Raw genomic sequence first — 20,329 nt, 5'->3', positions numbered from 1 at the left:
GAAGACAGGTCTACAAATATCGTATGAAAAGACAGAACTGATGATACAGGACAAAACAGACCCAACACAGACATTGCAAACTAAATATGGAATAATTAAGAGAGTTCATAAATTTAAGTATCTAGGGGAATGGATTACACCGACAGGGTTACCAAATGTTTCACTACAGGAAAGAGCAATAAAGATGGAAACGGCATACCAGCTATGCCGAAATGTATACAATAAAAAGTCGATCTCCATCAATGCCAAGCTCAGGCACTACAATGCGGTAATAAAACCAGAAAGTTTGTATGCGATTGAATGCATCCCACTGAACAGAAAACGTCTGTTGGAGAAATTGGAAATAAAAGAGAGAAAAATACTGAGAAAGATCTTAGGACCTAAAAAGGATGGACAAGAATATAAATTGCGATCCAATAAAGAGTTATACGAGAAAATTGAAAAACTGACAACATCCTTTAAAAAGAGAAGACTGAGTTTCTATGGGCATGTCAAAAGAATGGCACCAGAAAGAACGGCAAAGAAAATCCTGCAATACATGGAAAGCAGAAAGACACAAATTAACTGGCTGAAAGAAGTAAAAGAAGACATTGCAGAAATGAACATTATACCAGAGACAGTTTACAACAGAATGGAATATAGGAATGCCATCAACAAAATACAGGGATTCAAAGACCGAACGCAATCAAAGAAGACGGGAACAACCTGGTCGCAAGAACGTAAAGAAGCCCACTCAGAAAAAATGAAGAAGTACTGGGAAGAACGCAAGAAAAAGCACAAGAAATGACTGATGCTTAGCGTAGTCCAAAGTTGACTGTAACGAATAATAATAATAATAATAATAATAATAATAATAATAAATGAAGTACTTCTCGATTATCCCATTGTATTTTCTAAGAGGTCACGATTAATTAAACAGTGGACATGCAAACATTAGACTGTACCATCAACAAGACATGAAGCTGTAGATCTTGAAATTAAATTAACACTGTGGAAGAATAGTACTGAAAGATCAGCAAGTCACTACTCCAACCTAATACATCTGGTTAATAAACCAGAGAGATCTGTCAGTTTAATGTTGGACACAAGAGCAATCAACAAAAGTTTTTTACTGTAAAGTGACTCAGCAGAAAGTTTAGAGGAATTACTGCAACATTTTGGAGACACCACATATCTTAGCACCTCTGATTTAACAAGCAGTTTTTGGTACGTGAAGTTAGATGAAGAAAGCAAGAAATGTACTGCTTTTTCGTGCAAGGGAAAAAGTTATCATTTTGAAGTCATACCATATGGACTGAACATTTCTGTGGCTGCCTTCATGCACGCTCTGGATGAAGTTTTATACAATCAATTACTGAAGAAGTTTGTCAACTAAGTTGATATTACATTAATTTGTTCTGAGCCATGGGAAGCACATCTACAGACTATTAATAAAGTTCTGAAAGCTTTAAAAAATTGGGAGTTAACTGTTAATTTGGAGAAGGAAAAAGAAATCAAGTTTTCAGGACATGTCAAGCAATCAAACCTCATCAGAAAAAACGGATGCTGTCAGAAAATATGCTGTATCAAAGTGTTATAATCTGTTAAACTGTGAGCTGTAGTATTAATGCAGCTATGGGAGTGTTGCATGTGTTACAGCAATGTGCGGAAGTAATCTGAAGTTTATATGCCATTTTTAATTGACAACAAGAAGATGCAATGGAAAAGAGAACAAGAATAATTTTTTATGAATACCTACAAGGGGTGTTTGAAAAGTCTGTGCAAAAATAAAAACTACTTACGTTTTTGGGGTAAACCGTTTTTTATTTTTTGACATAGTCTCCTTTTAGACTTATTCACTTCGTCCAACGCTCTTCTAATTTGTTGATCCCTTCCGAATAATAGGAATTATCCAAGTCTGCAAAATATCTATTAGTTGCTGCAATCACCACCTTGTTTGAATAAAATCTTTGTCTCGCCAGCCATTTCTTCAAATTGGGGAACAAATTGTAGTCCGAGGGCGCCAAGTCTGGAGAACAGGGGGGATGTGAAATGAGTTGGAATCCTATTTCCATTAATTTTGTGACCACAACTGCTGAGGTGTGTGCATTCTTTCCACAGATGCTACCAACTAAATATGACCTTGATACGCGCCAATGGTGCCATCTCTTGGACTTTGCACGGACTTCTCAAATGCCCCTCGTATGCGGTTTTACAGCACAGAGACCAAACAGCAATTATACACGCACATTTCAGCACGCATTGTTTTGTCAGTGTAACTGACTTTATTCAGTTTCATATTGTGAGGCATGCTTGAGTGGTGTCGTTGGATGCAGCCACTGCTGTTATGAGAGGTGCAATTTCATACTACAATACAGCGCAACAGAGCAACGATTCTTGTTGCTTGACACATGAGACACTCCATTCACAACCACTGCAAGCAACTTCAGCACCTGGCTGCAGTCCTGCCTAGCCATTGGCGGGCCGTTTGTTTACAGGACTCTCCTTTCCCCTTACCCACTTCCACTTCATAGCACTGCACCTCATCATGTGTATTGGCATATGCAGTACGTATGATGTCACAGCCACATTCTATGCAATGAATACAATAATTTAAGAGCATGTTTGTGAAACTAGTGCAGTGTGCAGGATGTGCTGCACATAATTATGGGCTTTAAAAATGCTTCACAAGAATGTGTTTTCTAGTGCTATGCATTAATACAAATATCTAATCCATAAACACATTGCAAAATAATTTTTCTTCCTTTTTCAGTTTTGTTCTCTTAGCTTGAGAAGCGGTATTTCTGTTGACCACATGTCAATTAAAAGTTTTATTTTCACCTGAATTGATTACATGCTGACTTGCTCTTTCTATGATTGTGTGTATACACCTTATTTTAACTTCTATTGCAAAACACGTAGCAATTTTACTTATACAGGGCGGTCGGAAATTCCAGTTACAAACTTCTACGACATGTAAAGGGTAGTGAGTAAATAACATTTTGAATAGGAACCCGTGTCCGGAAATGTATCGTTTCCGTTCTACAACAGTTTCAATGCAGATGATTGTCTCATCCACACCGACATGAGAATGTACTTAGGCGTGACTCAGTACAATTGTTGCAATCCATTTGAAAAGAATACTGACGCGTTTCATTATTACTTACGCATTTGCGTTACAACTTACACCTTACAGTTTACATTAGTCGACAACAACAAGAACCCAGCGTCTATGGCACCAGCCGCAACCTTACATTGCATTACAACAGCAGCTCGATGTGGCAACCACCAACGTTGTTACACACATTGTACCTCCGAAGCATGTTCTGGTACACTCTCTCCATCCCACCTGGTGTCTCTTCAATGTCTTGTGCAACGGCCAGAACTCGTGCCAGCAGATCTTCCTCTGTCCCTACAGGTGTCTCATAAATTAGGCTCTTCATATGACCCCACAAGTAGTAGTCCATAGGGGCAAAATCTGGCGACTGTGGCGGCCACACGGTTGGACCACCACGGCCTATCCATCTTTCACTATACCGTCTGTTGAGATGTCTCCAGACAGCCAGTGAAAAGTGAGGTGGTGCTCCATGATGCTGAAACCACATTTCCTGATGGACATTCAATGGCACAGCTTCCAAGAACGGGTCCATTACATGTCGTAGGAAGACAGTATGCGGGCCCCGTGAACTTGGATGGAAGGAGGTATGGTCCAATCACATGACCGTCTAGAAGACCTGCCCACATGTTAATTCCAAACCTGTCTTGAAATCCTTGAACTTGCGTGGTATGAGGGTTTTCATATGCCCAGACATGGCTACTTCGGGCATTCGGAACACAATCCCTTGTGAACCTACATTCATCTGTGAAGAGAACTTTATGTGGAAACAGGGGCGCATCGATGCAATGGTGCAGGAACCATGTGCAGAAGGCGACGCGTTGTGGAAAGTCTGCTGCACCCATAGCGTGTACCCTTTGTAAGTGGTACGGATGTAGTTGCTCATGCAGAATGTCCAAGACAGTACTGTGACTAACATCCATTGCACGCGCAATTATTCGCGAGCTCATTGATGGGCTATCTTCAATGTGACATAGCACACCTTCAAATTCGGGAGTGCGGCATCGCCGTGTAGCACCACAGTCCTGCCTCCTCACAGTGAAGGTACCCATTTCTCGTAGCCGTTGTGTAACTTGGGCAAACAGTTTGTGCGATGGAGTGTGATGGTACAGAAAACGTTTGTGATACAGTCGACTAGCAGCTCTTCCGTTACCTCCAGCTTCGCCATACACGAGGAGCATATCTGTGTATTCCGCAAATGTGCACTGCATCACATTTCCTCTATTGGTGATGCACAGGTCTTGACTCAGTCTCACAGCAAAGCGAACAATAAGTGACATCTGGGGATCATTTGACGTAGTACACGTCATCGTGTCTACCATGTTGCATATCAGGACAGGGAACTCTGAAAAGTTTCTATTGTCCTAAGCAGACATTGACGAAGTACACATCTGAGTTGAAACTATCGTAGAATGGAAACTACACGATTCTGGAGATGGGTTCCTATTCAAAATGTTCTGTACTCACTACCCTCCACATGTCCTAGAAGTTTGTAATAGGAATTTCTGACCACCCTGTATATTTTCAAATGTTTCAAGTTAAACTTTACTGTTTGTGTATGGGTTTTGACACACTGTCAAAATTTAATAGTAATATAATCATGTCTCAGTTTTTCAACACACACACACACACACACAAACACACACATACACACACACACACACACACACACACACACACACACACACACACACACACACACAAACATTTTTTGCAAATGTTGGTAAGATATAAGAGAAATTTTTCATGGTGCACATTAGGCAGAAATATCTGATACAGACTGTTCTGGTTGGATTAAAAGACGGGGAAAGGGACCAAACCATGAGGTCATCAGCCCCTTGTTGCGAATAAAACAATGCCACAAAGTGTGAGAATAAAACAAAAGAGACTGACAACACAAAACAGAATGAAAGGAAAAATCACAAGAACAATGAAGGGCAACAAACATGTAAATGGAGGAAAGGGGGCAAGAAAATTACAGAAACACAAGAAACGGGATGAAGAGATTAAAACATAAAACAACAAAGCAGATTGGCTGGCTGACCATGAGAATAAAAAACGAGAAGCCAGCCTCTCTGCAAAACCTCCACACTAGAAGTGCCAGGGTGGAGGACACAGAGGGACAAAGGACATGCGCAGAAACTTCATGATAAAACTCACGAATAAAATGTAAAACTAAATCAGCCACTGAGGTGTTGTCAGATTAGTGGCAATGAGTCTGGTAACCCAAGACTGCGTCGCTAGGCAATCAAAGTGGGACAGTGCACCAGAATAAGGGGCCACTGTCAACTGGTCGCCACACCAACACTCAGGCAGGTCTTCATGGCGCAGGAGGTAATCATTGGTCCCGCATGCGTGCCCATTGTGGAGCCGGCAGACAACAACTGATTCCCTGCGAGAGGCCCACATGGAAGTCTTCCACACATTCATAGTCTCCTTAATGACAAGCTGTTTGTTGTGTGTACTGTTATGCCATTCCGTCTCCCAAAGCCAAAAAACCCTACAGTGTAAGTCAGAGTGGAGGTCAGGTTCAGAGATGCCCAGCTCCAGAGCCAGTACCCCGTAGCCTGTTTGGCCAGCCTGTCAGCAAGTTTGTTGCCTGCGATGCCGAAGCGTCCTGGGGGCCTCACAAACACCACTGAATGATGGGACCAGTCAAGAGCATAGATGGACTCCTGGATGGATGCTACCAAAGGATGGGGAGGGTAGCACTGGTTGATAGGTTATAGGCTAAGGAGTCAGTATACAGAAGGAACGTTTCCCCAGAGCACAAACCGATAGACAGAAGTGCACGACAGATGGCCACCAGTTCTGCAGTGAATAAGCTGCAGCCACCGGACAAGAAATGCTGTTCAAAACGGCCTCTGTGGACGTAGGCGAAGCCAACATGAACATTAGCCATTGAGCTGTAAGTGTAAACCACTTCAGAGCCCTGGAATACGTCAAGAATTGAGAGGAAGTGACAGCGGAGAGTGGCAGGAGTAATTGAGTCCTTAGGGTCATGCGAAAGGTCCAGACGAATCTGCGACCTAGGTGTACACCATGGAGGTGTATGCGGACAGACCTGGATGTGAGATGGTAAAAGGAAGAATTCCAGTTTAGACAAATGGGATCACACACGAACCGCAATCATTAGTCCCGACCTGGACCGCCGACACAGGAGATGAACTGTTGTGGGTGGAAAAAGAAGACTGAAATTCAGATGCTCAGGAGAACTACGAATGTGTGCAACGTAACTGGTAAGCAGTTGCACGTCGGATCTGCAATGGAGGGACTCCGGCCTCCACCAGGACACTAGTCACCTGACTCATTCTAAAAGCTCCCGTAGCTAGGCGAACGCCACAGTGGTACTCTGGGTCGAGTAAATGCAATGCTGAGGGTGCCGCTGAACCATAAACCACACTCCCATAGTCAAGGTGGGATTGAACAAGGGCTTTAGAGAGCTGCAGCAGAGTAGAGCAATCTGCACTCCAGTTGATGGTGCTCAGGCAACAGGGGGCATTGAGGTGCGGCCACCACTGCTGCTTAAGCTGACGAAGGTGAGGAAGCCAAGTCAATTGGGCATCGAAAACCAGTCCTAAGAATTGATATGTCTCCACTACAGTGAGTGGATCGTCATGAAGATACGACACTGACAGAAGTGCATGACGCACAACTTGCAGTCAGAAACTGGAAGCCGTGGTCGAGAGCCCATGACTGCGCCTTGTGGATGGCTCCCTGTATGCACCGCTCAGCAATACCAGTACTGATGGAGCAGTATGAAATGCAGAAGTCGTCTGCATACAGAGAGGGTGAGATGGACAGCCCTACAGCTGCTTCAAGACTGTTAACAGACAATAAAAATAGTTATACACTCAATACAGAGCCCTGCGGGGCCCATTCTCCTGGATATGGTGGGGGAACTATGGGATGCACCAACTTGGACACGGAAAATATGGAGAGAAAGGAAATTCTGAATAAAAATCAAGAGTGGGACTCGGAGACCCCACCCGTATAATGTGGCAAGGATATGATGTCGCCAGGTGTTGTCATAACGCTTTGCATAGATAAAAAAAGATGGCAACAAGGTGTTGGCATCTGGAAAAGGGTGTTCAGATGACAGACTCGAGGGACACAACATCATCAGTGGTAGAGCGCCCCTGGCGGAAGCAGCCCTGACATGGAGCCAGTAGGCCACATGACTCGAGGACCCAACCTAACTGCTGATACACCACATGTTCCAGTAGCTTACAAACAATGCTGGTAAGGCTGATGGGCCGATAGCTATCCACATCAAGTGAGTTTTTACCGGGTTGCAGCTAATACATTCAGGGACAAACTCTGGAGGATGATATGCATTGCAGACAGTTATTTCCTGCATCGTCCGTATTCTGACAACCACAGCTTCAAGAGGGGTTTGAAGGGGCACAGTTGCACTACAGACTGAGTTTAGGACATAAACGCAAACTCCACCTGACCCTCTATTATAGTTGCTACGGTTCCTGTACTATACCTTATAGCCATGGAGGGCAGGAGTCTGCACTGCTAGCGACCAGGTTTCCTGGAGGGCAATGCAGAAAGCAGGTGCAAAGCTTAACAGTTATTGTAGCTCAGCTAGGCGGTGGAAAAAACCACCGCAATTCCACTGAAGGATGACGACATCGTGAGACTGGGAAGGCATGAAACATTCAATGAGGCAATTTGCGCCTCACGGTCACCTGTTGCTACCAACTTTTTGCCTGAGCAGTCTATAGCCATTGTGTATGAGGGTCCGGTGAGATCCAGGTCCTCAGCGGACACCAGAATCTCCACCCCATGCTCAGACACAGAGCTTGTAGGTAGCAGTGGTGTGGGTGCCACTGCAAGTTCCTTGTTCTTGGGGGGTCTTCTTTTTCGATTTCTTGCACTGTTCCTTGGGTTTCTCTGGCTGGGAGGACTTCACGGAATCAGTCTCTGGGACTGAGGATGAGCGTGAAGCCCTACAACCAGCTGCTTTTGGGCTCTTCAGCCACTGGCGGGTGTCATCTTTCCCACTAGCAGAAACCTGGAAAGGGAGTGACTCAAGGGACCCCTTCCTAGCGAGAGGAGCATAAGAAGCCTTACGCTTCTCTGGCTCGGAAGTGGGGACTAAAATCCCCAATGGTTGGGGAGGGGGGGGGGGGGGGGGGGGACGTTGCTCCTTAAGTAGGTGGTGCAGGAACAACAGAGAGGGAAGTGCCTCCCACAAGCAAGAGGGCAGGTGTAGTCTCCCGGTTCTAAGAGGCAACAGGATTCGAGGAACTAATTGGGAAAGAACTGTTCTCATAGCAGCAGCATAAGGGGTGGTCATAGCCACAGGATGCAGGTGCTCAAATTTCCTCTTAGCCTCAGTGTAGCTCAGTCAGTCCAGGTTCTTGTACTCCATGAGTTTCCTTTCTTTCTGGAGAATCCTGCAGTCAGGCGAGCAAGGTGAATGATGCTCTCCACAGCTGACACAGATGGGAAGCACACTGAGTATTGGGATGCGATGGATGTCCATAATCTCAACAGGTGGAGCATTAAGTACAGAGTGAAGTCATATGGCTGAACTTCCAGCACTTAAAGCACTGCATCAGGGGAGGGACTTATGGCTTGACATCACTGCGATAGACCATCACCTTGACCTTCTTGGACAATGTGTCACCCTTAAAGACCAAGATGAAGGCACCCGTGGCAACCTCATTATTGGCAATCTGGTTATCTCTCAGACCCCGATGGATGCGCCAAACAGAACGAACACCTCGTCACTCTACATTGGTGCACAGCTTGTCTTCAGACTGCAAAGTAAGGTCCCTGCAGAATATAATACCCTGGACCAAATTTAAGTTCTCATGAGGCGTGATGGTAACAGAAACAACCCCCAAGTTGTCACAAGTGACTAATGCCCATGACTGGGCAGAGGATGCTGTTTTCATCAAAACTGACCCAGAGCGCATTTTGCACAAGCCCTCCACCTCCCCGAACTTGTCCTCCAAATACTCCACAAAAAACTGAGGCTTCATGGATATGAAAGATTCCCCATCAACTCTCGCACATACATGGTACCAGGGGAAATAAGCTTCACTGTCATCCATAGCATCGCATTCCTCCCATAGTGTGGCCAGGGAGGGGAACAACTTGGGGTCATATTTATTAGCATTGAAGTCAGACTTTGCCCAACTGGCAGGAGACCACCAGCAAGAGATGATGTATTACACTTCATGGTGTGTCATCCACCCTGATGCCATCCACTCCGACCAGGGGCCCTCCCCACAGGCGCCACCCTGCTGCAGCAAAGGCCACCTGGCAGGCTGGCCATTGCCAGGAGTTCTGATGCCCCAGGGTGACAGGCATCTACTCCTTGGCATATGCAGGGAGTTCAAGGCGCAGCCATCAGCAGAGCGATCCCTGTGTTGTCAGAGGGCTACAACCAACAGGGTACATGGCAGCCCCACCACAACGGACTGGCTACCATGCTGGATGTGATGTGCAAAGAAGTCCATGGACATTGTCGGCACAAAAACTGATACTGCATAGTGCATGATGGAAAATGCACCCAGGAAGGTGTCCTTGCCCAAGAGATGGAGAATGAGCGGGACTGCAATGCGGCAACGAGAAAGTGGGCTAAAGATCTCAATGCACGATGGACACAATGCGTCGTGTACTGCGCCCTTCCCCAATTGGCTCGATCTTCGGGAAAATTTTGAAAAATGGAGGTCAGACCCCACAGTGGACCATAACATACAGGTCGAAACTTGTGCGACTTGTTTTAGTTGCCTCTTACGACAGGCAGGAATACCTCGGGCCTATTCTAACCCCCGGACCCACAGGGGGTTATCCAATACAGGTCTTTTACAGGTTAGTGAAATGTATTTTTATTGAAATGTATTAGGATGTGGCACTTGCATTTTCATGAACAACGTTTTTTGCACTTTTTTAAAATCATCTACATATTCCTGTTTTAATGCTTGTGTCTTTGCTATGATGCAGTACAGTTGAATAATACTGTGTTATCACTGTTTCTGTATGCCTATAAGCAATGTGCTTTGATATTTTTCCCCATATTTATTCTCATACTTTGATGCGCTTGCCACTTCAATTGTGTGTTTTGCCTTGTTTCTAAGTTAATCTGGCCGTAATGAATGAGGATAAACATCTCAAGTTGCATTAGTTCCTTATGGCACAATGCACACATATAAGAAATGTAGCACACACTTCCTAATTGTTTGTTTATCATGACCATAAATTTTCCGTACTATATTATATGTACTGCTGTTGAAGATTAACTGATGCTTCTGAAAAATTATTTTCAACTTTTTGACATTTTTCTTACCATTTGTAGACTGTTCATAGGTTTATTTTATAGGTATATATTTAAATACTGTAGTCTATTGTGTGTATTTGTGGAACGTCCATAGTATATGTTGGGAGGTGGTGCTCACATCCTTTTTTTTTTTAGTACAGCATTAACACTCACTGTGAAGACGCAAATACATTTGGTAATCTGACACTGACATTCTTTCTGATCTTCAATGAATGTTTTACTGGTAACTGACACAAATTGAATTTTCCAGAAGGAAAATGCTAGTCAGCAACAACAGTGAGAAGCGACTGTTACGCACCATCAAAGTGTACACGCACAGCAGGCAGGAGTGCAAGCAGCAGTTGGAGAGCACGGGACGCCAAAGCCAAGTTGGTGCTAGTGATTGTCTTCAGGCCCGCTGAGTGCAGCGCACCAGCACCGAGTACCAGCTGGCAACACCGAGAGTTAAACAGCTTCAGGAGCTCAGCAAGATTGCGACACATGAGAGCTACCGTTACAGGCAGTTCCTCTGCACACTCACAGTACTCTGCCACCATCTTTATTAGCAGCAATGCTGTCCTGTAGATCAACAATATAATGGCTTTGCATTAAAAAGTGCCATAACAAACCCAGTACATTATAGGTAACACAAACAAACACTTTTCATCATTAAATTTTCAATCTCAGGTTTACATCAGATTAAATTAAATTTCAACATTTTTAATGCCACAATGTTACTCAAAGTAGGATTCAGAGTAATTTACCATTTGTGGTGGAATGGGTCAATAATTGAACAGTCAGCAATAACATTCAGAAGCTGAGGGACAGATTCACAGGATGCCTTGAATTTCTCTTCTGACAACTCACTGACTTTAGTTGAGTATGGATTTAGCAAACTTGAGTGCAAACAGTTACTTTCAGAATATTCTAATACAGACATTAAAAACCTCACCTCAATAATAGTAGTAGTAGTAATAATAATAATAATAATAATAATAAGCTTCCTGCAACCACCCTAGAAGGAAAACAAAGACAGAGGATGAGATGGTCAGATGAAGTTAATTGACACCTCATGTTCTGTTATTACCAAGCAACAAACATAGGAACCAACACAACTGGATACAGATCACAAGTATACACAACATTTATTACCAGATACCCGGAATTAAAATTTTTAACAGAACAACGACTAGCTGATCAGATCCGTGTAATAATAAAAAATAACAGGATACCCCAGTCAGAATTAGAAAACATCAAACAACAAGTACAACAAATACTGGAACAAAATAATGTGCAATTAGAAGAAGAAGAAAATACAGTAATGGACTCAAACATCCCAGAGAAAACAAACAAAGACCAACACGCATCAATTAAACAATCAGAGGAAAACGACATCTTAAGACAGCCACCAGAACAAGCACAAATAGAACACGAAGTGACACACATGTTAGATATAGAAGAAAAATTTCAATTGACATATATAGAATACAAAGACACAAATACAGACATTAGACCATTCTTGCATAGACCGCCAAATAACCCACAAGTCGAAACAACAATAAAAACTATCAACACAATCATACACAACAAAATAAATGAAAACACAACTATGGAAGAGTTACAACTACTGGTTTATATAGGAGCACTCACTACACTAAATATACATACTAGGCAGAGATCAGAACCAACCAACACACAGAAGAAACCCACAAAACCAGCACGGCAACACAGGCTACAGATCAGAATAGAAAAACTGAGAAGAGACATCGGACAGCTAACACAATTTATAAGAAATGAAATATCAGACAAAAAACGAAAAAGGTTAGGTAAAATCTCACAACAAGAAGCGATAGAGCAATTAGATGAAAAGAAGCAGAAATTACAAGCATTGGCCAAACGACTTAGAAGATACAAAAAAGTGAAAATAGAAGGAAACAAAACCAAACATTCAACACAAACCAAAAGAAATTTTACCAGACAATAGATAACACACACATTAAAGTAGACAATCCACCAAGCATAACAGACATGGAACACTTCTGGAGCAACATATGGTCAAACCCGGTACAACATAACAGGCATGCACGATGGATACAAGCAGAAACAGACACATACAAGATAATACCGCGGATGCCTGAAGTGATAATTTTGCAACATGAAGTCACCCAAGCAATTAATTCTACTCACAATTGGAAAGCCCCTGGAAAAGATAAAATAGCAAATTTCTGGCTAAAGAAGTTCACCTCAACACATTCACATCTAACTAAATTATTTAACAGTTACATTGCAGACCCATACACATTCCCTGATACACTTACACATGGAATAACTTATCTGAAGCCTAAAGATCAAGAAGACACAGCAAACCGAGCTAAATATCGCCCCATAACATGCCTACCAACAATCTACAAAATATTAACTTCAGTCATTACACAGAAATTAATAACACATACAACACAGAACAAAATTATAAATGAAGAACAAAAAGGCTGTTGCAAAGGAGCACAAGGATGTAAAGAGCAACTGATAATAGATACAGAGGTGACATATCAAGCTAAAACTAAACAAAGGTCGCTACACTATGCATACATTAATTACCAAAAAGCTTTTGATAGTGTACCCCACTCATGGTTACTACAAATATTGGAAATATACAAAGTAGATCCTAAATTTATACAGTTCCTAAACATAGTAATGAAAAACTGGAAAACCACACTTAATATCCAAACAAATTCAAATAATATCACATCACAGCCAATACAGATTAAGCGTGGAATATACCAAGGAGACTCAGTAAGTCCTTTCTGGTTCTGCCTTGCTCTGAACCCACTATCCAACACGCTAAATAATACAAATTATGGATACAATATTACTGGAACATACCAACACAAAATCACACATTTGCTATACATGGATGATCTAAAACTACTGGCAGCAACATATCAACAACTCAACCAATTACTAAAGATAACAGAAGTATTCAGCAATGATATAAATAATGCTTTTGGAACAGACAAATGTAAGAAAAATAGCATAGTCAAGGGAAAACACACTAAACAAGAAGATTACATATTGGATAACCACAGCGACTGCATAGAAGCGATGGAAAAAACAGATGCCTATAAATATCTAGGATACAGACAAAAAATAGGAATAGATAATACAAATATTAAAGAAGAACTAAAAGAAAAATATAGACAAAGACTAACAAAAATACTGAAAACAGAATTGGCAGCAAGAAATAAGACAAAAGCTATAAGTACTTATGCTATACCAATATTGACCTACTCATTTGGAGTAGTGAAATGGAGTAACACAGACCTAGAAGCACTCAATACACTTACACGATCACAATGCCACAAATATAGAATACGTCACATACATTCAGCAACAGAAAGATTCACATTAAGCAGAAAGGAAGAAGGAAGGGGATTTATCGACAAAAAAAACCTACATTGTGGACAGGTAGACAATTTAAGAAAATTCTTTCTAGAACGAGCAGAAACTAGCAAAATACACAAAGCAATCACTCATATAAATACATCAGCTACACCACTGCAATTTCATAAGCACTTCTACAACCCTTTAGATCACATAACATCAACAGATACGAAGAAAGTAAATTGGAAAAAGAAAACACTACATGGCAAGCACCCGTATCATCTAACACAGCCACACATCGATCAAGACGCATCCAACACATGGCTAAGAAAAGGCAATATATACAGTGAGACGGAAGGATTCATGATTGCAATACAGGATCAAACAATAAACACCACATATTACAGCAAGTATGCAAGCATATTATTAAAGATCCCAATACCACAACAGATAAATGCAGACTTTGCAAACAACAAATAGAAACAGTAGATCACATCACAAGCGGATGTACAATACTAGCAAATACAGAATACCCCAGAAGACATGACAATGTAGCAAAAATAATACATCAACAGCTTGCCTTACAACATAAACTTATAAAACAACACATTCCCACATACAAGTATGCACCACAAAATGTACTGGAGAATGATGAATACAAATTATACTGGAACAGAACCATTATAACAGATAAAACAACACCACATAACAAACCTGACATCATACTCACCAATAAAAAGAAGAAAGTAACACAACTAATCGAAATATCCATACCCAATACAACAAATATACAAAAGAAAACAGGAGAAAAAATTGAAAAATACATCCAACTGGCTGAGGAAGTCAAGGACACGTGGCATCAGGATAAAGTTGACATTATACCAATTATACTATCAACTACAGGATTCATACCACACAATATCCACCAGTACATCAATGCAATACAGCTACATCCAAACTTATATATACAACTACAGAAATCCGTAATTATTGATACATGTTCAATCACCCAAAAGTTCCTAAATGCAATATAACATATACTGTACAGTTAAAAGGAAGTCACACTTGATCAAGGTCCGCGTCACTTTCCATTTTTAACCAGACATAACATCTGAGAAAGGAGGGAAAAAATAATAATAATAATCCCACTTCCCTGAGACATATGCTGCAATAAATATGTTGTCCTCAGCTAGACAGATACAGGGTAGTTACCTTATTTACCTAATTATAAGATGACCCTGAATATTAGATGACCCCTGCCCACTCTCCCCTGAAAACATAGCAGATTTCACTTTTATACTGACTTGCTTCCAAACATATCATCTGCCAGCCACTCTCTCATTTGCTGTACAGAATCAGCAGCTGATACAGCCCCAATTGTTCCCACCATGCCTCATGGTGAGTGTCTACAACGTTGCTCCACAAAAAACATTAAGTACGCCACATACCCCAATCTAGACTTTTAGCATATCGTGCATAAATGTATGCTATTGTTGAGTATTTATTCAGTTTTAAAGTCAATTTGATACCAAATGCAAATGGATTCAGGCACACTGCAGTTTAAAAACTTAGATGTTTGTAAAAAGCCAAGGTACACAGTATTCAATCCCACAGTTGACAGCACGATGTAATTTCTGCTCCCTCACAGCTACACTTGTTGCACTGTGCCCCATCCAACATTCCGTACTGCTGTTCTTGAGCACCAGTGAAAAGTGGATGACAATATCTCCCAGAGTGCAGGACATATGTAACAAAGCAACTAATACGTGAATAAAAGATTGCAATCACCATTCAGTACAATTCTCGAACCTTTGATGTAGTTACATCTGTTGATGCTATCTCCAAAATAGGTCTTCCGCTGTAATTTATTCTTGCGATAAGAATTGCAGTTGGTTTAATGTGATTTATTTTGTTTTTTAGACATTTAACTCTGGATTAATTTTCTTTTACATTTCATCTGAACGTCATTACCTTGCTCCAAAGCTGATTAAAAATTGGTAATGTTTTTCCATGGTATTCTAACACATGAGTGACAATCCAAATGGCAAATTATTACAGTTTTTCATTAACAAATAAAATATTAACTTTGGTTCAGAAACAAGTAATGGTTTTTGAAGGAGAAGATTTTCACCTTTCAATGTTACCTTTACTTAAAAAGCAGCATGATTGTATGCATACAGTATCCATAGGTACGAGAACTTTTATTATGAACCTGTTAAAATACAACAAAAGTTTGTAAGTTGATAGAATTTAATGTCATAGCCTCTGGTGTTTCACGTAACTGTCAATTTTTAAGCAGAGCACTTGATTGTTTTACTTGCTAGTACGTAATTTCTTGTGTACATCCCTTGTGCTAGCACCACGAGTCAAATGTCACGTGATTAGTCAAGCGAGATCGATACTGTATCGAGCGCTTCAGCATATCGGGATATCTTGAGCCTATTTGAATGCAAGAACTGTTTGCTAGATCCTACTCTTTGGGATGGTCCAAAACAAATTTGTATGAAACCTCTGTAAAGTTAAGACAATCCATATATTAATCTATTAACAGTGTAAAAGCACTGTCCACAGCAACAATTGTGTGATCTGGGAATGTAAGACGATCCCATATTTTTTGAATGACAGATCTGGGAAAAAACCTCTGCTTACAATCAGGTAAATATGGTTGTTTCAGATGAGAGCATTTGCCAAGAAACATTTCCTCCATCTCATTTTCTTCCATTCTGTCCTCGTCCACAAAATGCAAACATCTCTCAGCTTTATTAGCACTCACTCATTACAATCACACAATACAGGCACATACTACATACTTCAAACACACTGAATGGAAGCTATGGTAAGCTGTGTCTAGCAGCATGCACTTCTGTATGATGACTAGTAAACAAACTGTTGAATAAAGGGTAAATCAACTATTGAATAAATTTGTTTAAAAACAAATTAATTTAAAAACACAATCTGAAAGACTCTCCACACATATTTTCAAATCTGCTGGCAAAGTATAAATCACCGAATGTAAATAACGGACAAAAAGAGTGGAACATTTGTGGGAGCAGCTAGAAGATGACATGCAAAAACTTTCTAGAGAAACTTAGCATCTTATTAATGGGGGACTTCAATGACCTGATACGGGAGGAAAAATACAAAAAATTTGTTGGAAACTACCCAGAACTAACCAACGTGGCATCAGACTGACAAAACTATGCCAAGCTCACAACACGATCCTGAATTCCACAGCCTTAAAAAACCATGGGTCTCACCAAACTCTTACTGAGGTGAACTCTGACTGGACTACATATTAATCAAACTGAAGCTCCATAAAAAAAAAAAAAATACATAATGTTGAAGTCCTCAGAGGAGTCAACCTATTTTTCGATCACTACCTTTCTAAAATAAAATGCAAAATCATCCCCAAAAGGAAAAAACAAACTAGTGGCCCCAAAAGCAGAAAATACGACCCAGGAAAAACAACAAACTTCAAAGATGTTCCCTTTGCAACTGAAGACATGCAAAACTGAAACTGGAATCAAATAAAAGAAAGCTAATAACCAAAGCCCCCCCCCCCCAAAAACACACACACACACACACACACACACACACACACACACACAAGAAGACCAGATTCTCTTTCAGAGCAATGAAGACTTCATCTAAAACAACACAAAGAACTTTATAAGGCTTTAAACCCAAAATTACCAAATAAGGCCCCACCAACCCTACATCTCTAGGACAAAAACAGAAATACTGTCCACAACAGCAGGGATAACTGCAAAATATTGGCAGAATACTTCAGTAATCTCCTCAACTGTGAAGAATCCGTGTTAAAAAAATGGACTTAAAGATCTCAACAACAACAACAACAACAACAACAACAACCACCACCAACACAAACTGTGAACCACTCATCACAGAAGAACTATAGACAGTCATTTCAAATCTGAAATACTATATGGGTTCGACCTGCCAGCGCTTTTGTTTGGTAAGTCTCATCATCTTTCTTTTTAGATATACTATATGGGTTCATAGACAATTGAATCACAGCTGAACTTCGGAAAACGTCAACAAAAATAAAACAGACTCTCTTCAACACAGTTTTTAAGAAATCTGGATAAATCAAAAAATCTCAGGTGAGTGGAAGACAGCCCTCAACCACTCATTCCAAAAGGAAGGGTTCAAAACAGATACAAACAACTACAGAAGGATGTCATTCCTAGACACAACATTTAAGATATTCTCAGAAGTCGTACTAAACAGGACAGAACCCCAATTACACCATCAACTTTGAGAATACTAAGTGGATTCCAGGAAAAGAAGATCCTGTTTGAAACTAATGCTAAAACTCAAACTCCTAATGGCCTACCAAAAATCAAGAGCAAAATTATGTGTTATTTCTTTCATTGACTTTCATGAACAATATGACTTGACAGACAAGGAATCCCTCATCTCTGAACTGAAAGAACTAGAGAGCACTGGAGAATTAGAATTAAAAGCATTCATGTTCTGGGCGATTTTTCCAAACCCTATCACTTTTCCTAAATCTCATCAGTCCTTTTCCTTCATCCCTCTTCCTAACCCTTCTTCCAGAAGAAGGAGCCACTAGCTCTGAAAGCTCACTATGTCTTTATATGTGTGTTGTCCTGCCACTGCTTGGTGAGTAGATTTATCTTCAAAAATTGATTATTCTAAAAGAATTAAACCTAGGCAACAAAACAACAAACCTAATCTTTGACAAGATATGTTTCCCTCCCCCCTGTCTGTTTTCACATTTTGAATATCTTTTATATATTTAGCATGCATTTTACTGTGGATTTACCTGTACACTGAATTTCCAATAGTTGCTATACAGGTGTGACTTGTTTACGCACTGAAGTCAACATCTCTAATGAACTGTGTACATGCACGAGTATTTTTAAAAATACATTTTGTTCTGAATAGCTATACCAGTGCCTTTTTTCTCGTCACATGAGAGAAGTTTCGGCATCTTGAGTTGTTTTACAGTGCTGTTAGATGTGACTTCTGATGAATGTTTGTTTACATACGCCTGATGTTTCAGAATAACCTCGTGCCTGACTTCAGGGAACTTTCAGTAGCAATGAACTTAATACATTACCAGAAGTTACATTCTTTTTATAGTGAAATACACTTAATGCATTTTGTAATACTCCTTTAGTGTTTCTATTGTTACAGATAATATCTGACGATCAGTGAAAACTGTGGGAGCTATCATGGGAAAGTTAGTAGTGGGATGCACTACGAGAACTGTAGTAAATGGTTTCACTGAGGAATGTAGTGGGGAGAACTCTGGAGAGACTGCTGATGCTCTCTCCTGGAACTGCAAAATATGCACGAGGGAGATTGGAGCAGGAGGAAGGAAAGATCTGTACCTTTACGCACAGTTGGATAAAACTAGGAGAGCTGATGGGGACGGGGTAAGATAGTGATGAGGGGGGCTGTTGGGAACTGGCAGTTGGTAGAAGGGCTTGCAGGAAGAGGACCTGGTCTGACAGTTTTGTTGAGACTGCCAGCAACAGATTTCACCTACCAGAGTTGTTGAGAGAGGAGCCTCAAGATGGTGCAAGAGTAGGATACGTGCAGCAGACTCTGTCCATGATTAGGAAGCTTAGGATAACACTATTGTCAGGAAGAAGAGAGGACTGCTGCTATATAGGCATAGCAGATGCATTGGCACTTAATTACAGAAGTAAGGGAAGGAGTATTAGGTGACCAGTACTTTCAAGCTGAGTGCTGTGTTGGATCAGGTGATTCATGTAAGAATTTTATGAAAGATGACCAGGTGGTAATAGTGTGTGGGGCAGGGAACAATTTGGATACAGTCAGGGCATACAACATAGGTGGTGACGTGCGTAAAAAGGTTTCTCTAATTAGTGGCACCAATGTGAGTGTGGTACAGCTGTTCTGGTGGCATGATCAGCCTTGTCTTGGCAGTGATGCAAGGCGTGTCAATGTGGAGCTGGTGATGGTACTGATGACTGCTGGCCAGTCACACACTGAACTGGTGCTGGTGGGAACTATTGGGACATGGAGCTACATTTGGTATGGTCTACAGCTAAACAGGCATGGGAAAGGGAGGCTGGTGGAAATGATTAGCGAACATGGGGTCGCACATGGCCAAATAACAGTTGTTGTGCATAGCTCCCCTATGTTAAGAGTATCTCAACCAGCTTAGAGACTTCTGCAATGTGTATGCAGACAGGGTGTAGTATACATGGATGAGGGAAAAAAATAAACCAGATTTTTCCCGGATTTCTCAGTTAAAAATACATTTTCTCCCAAATGAAAACACACTTTTTCCGTGTTTTGTGACAGTATACTTTTCCCCAGAACTGTAAAACTTATGAATCCTTTGAATGGTTATGGTTTTATACACAAGCGTAGAATTTCGCGGCACATTAGAAAATGAAACTCGGGGGAAAAAACCAGTTTTGGAAAGATGTCTGACATGCAGCATCATGTACACTGAATATTTTTTGTATTACAAAAATATAAATTCGAATTCCACCAAACACCGCATCTTACATTCCAAAGCATTGAAATCGAGGTTGTGATGCACTTTTGTA

At 41.0% G+C, this 20,329-nt stretch overlaps 1 protein-coding gene across 1 annotated transcript in view; it reads right to left on the bottom strand.

Moving 5' to 3' along the window:
- Positions 1 to 20,329, bottom strand: part of LOC126091987 (vacuolar protein sorting-associated protein 54) — a 146,929-nt gene that overhangs the window by 17,426 nt on the left and 109,174 nt on the right. Inside the window, exon 16 of the mRNA XM_049907353.1 lies at positions 10,693 to 10,952. Within this exon, the coding sequence (XP_049763310.1) occupies positions 10,693 to 10,952 (260 nt within the window). The remainder of the gene's footprint in view (positions 1 to 10,692; positions 10,953 to 20,329) is intronic.

This window comes from Schistocerca cancellata, chromosome 7 (genome assembly GCF_023864275.1).
Source record: "Schistocerca cancellata isolate TAMUIC-IGC-003103 chromosome 7, iqSchCanc2.1, whole genome shotgun sequence".
In the NCBI taxonomy this organism is placed as follows: domain Eukaryota; kingdom Metazoa; phylum Arthropoda; class Insecta; order Orthoptera; family Acrididae; genus Schistocerca; species Schistocerca cancellata.
Note: the sequence above shows the minus strand (reverse complement) of the source record. Positions and strands in the feature narration are given on the sequence as shown.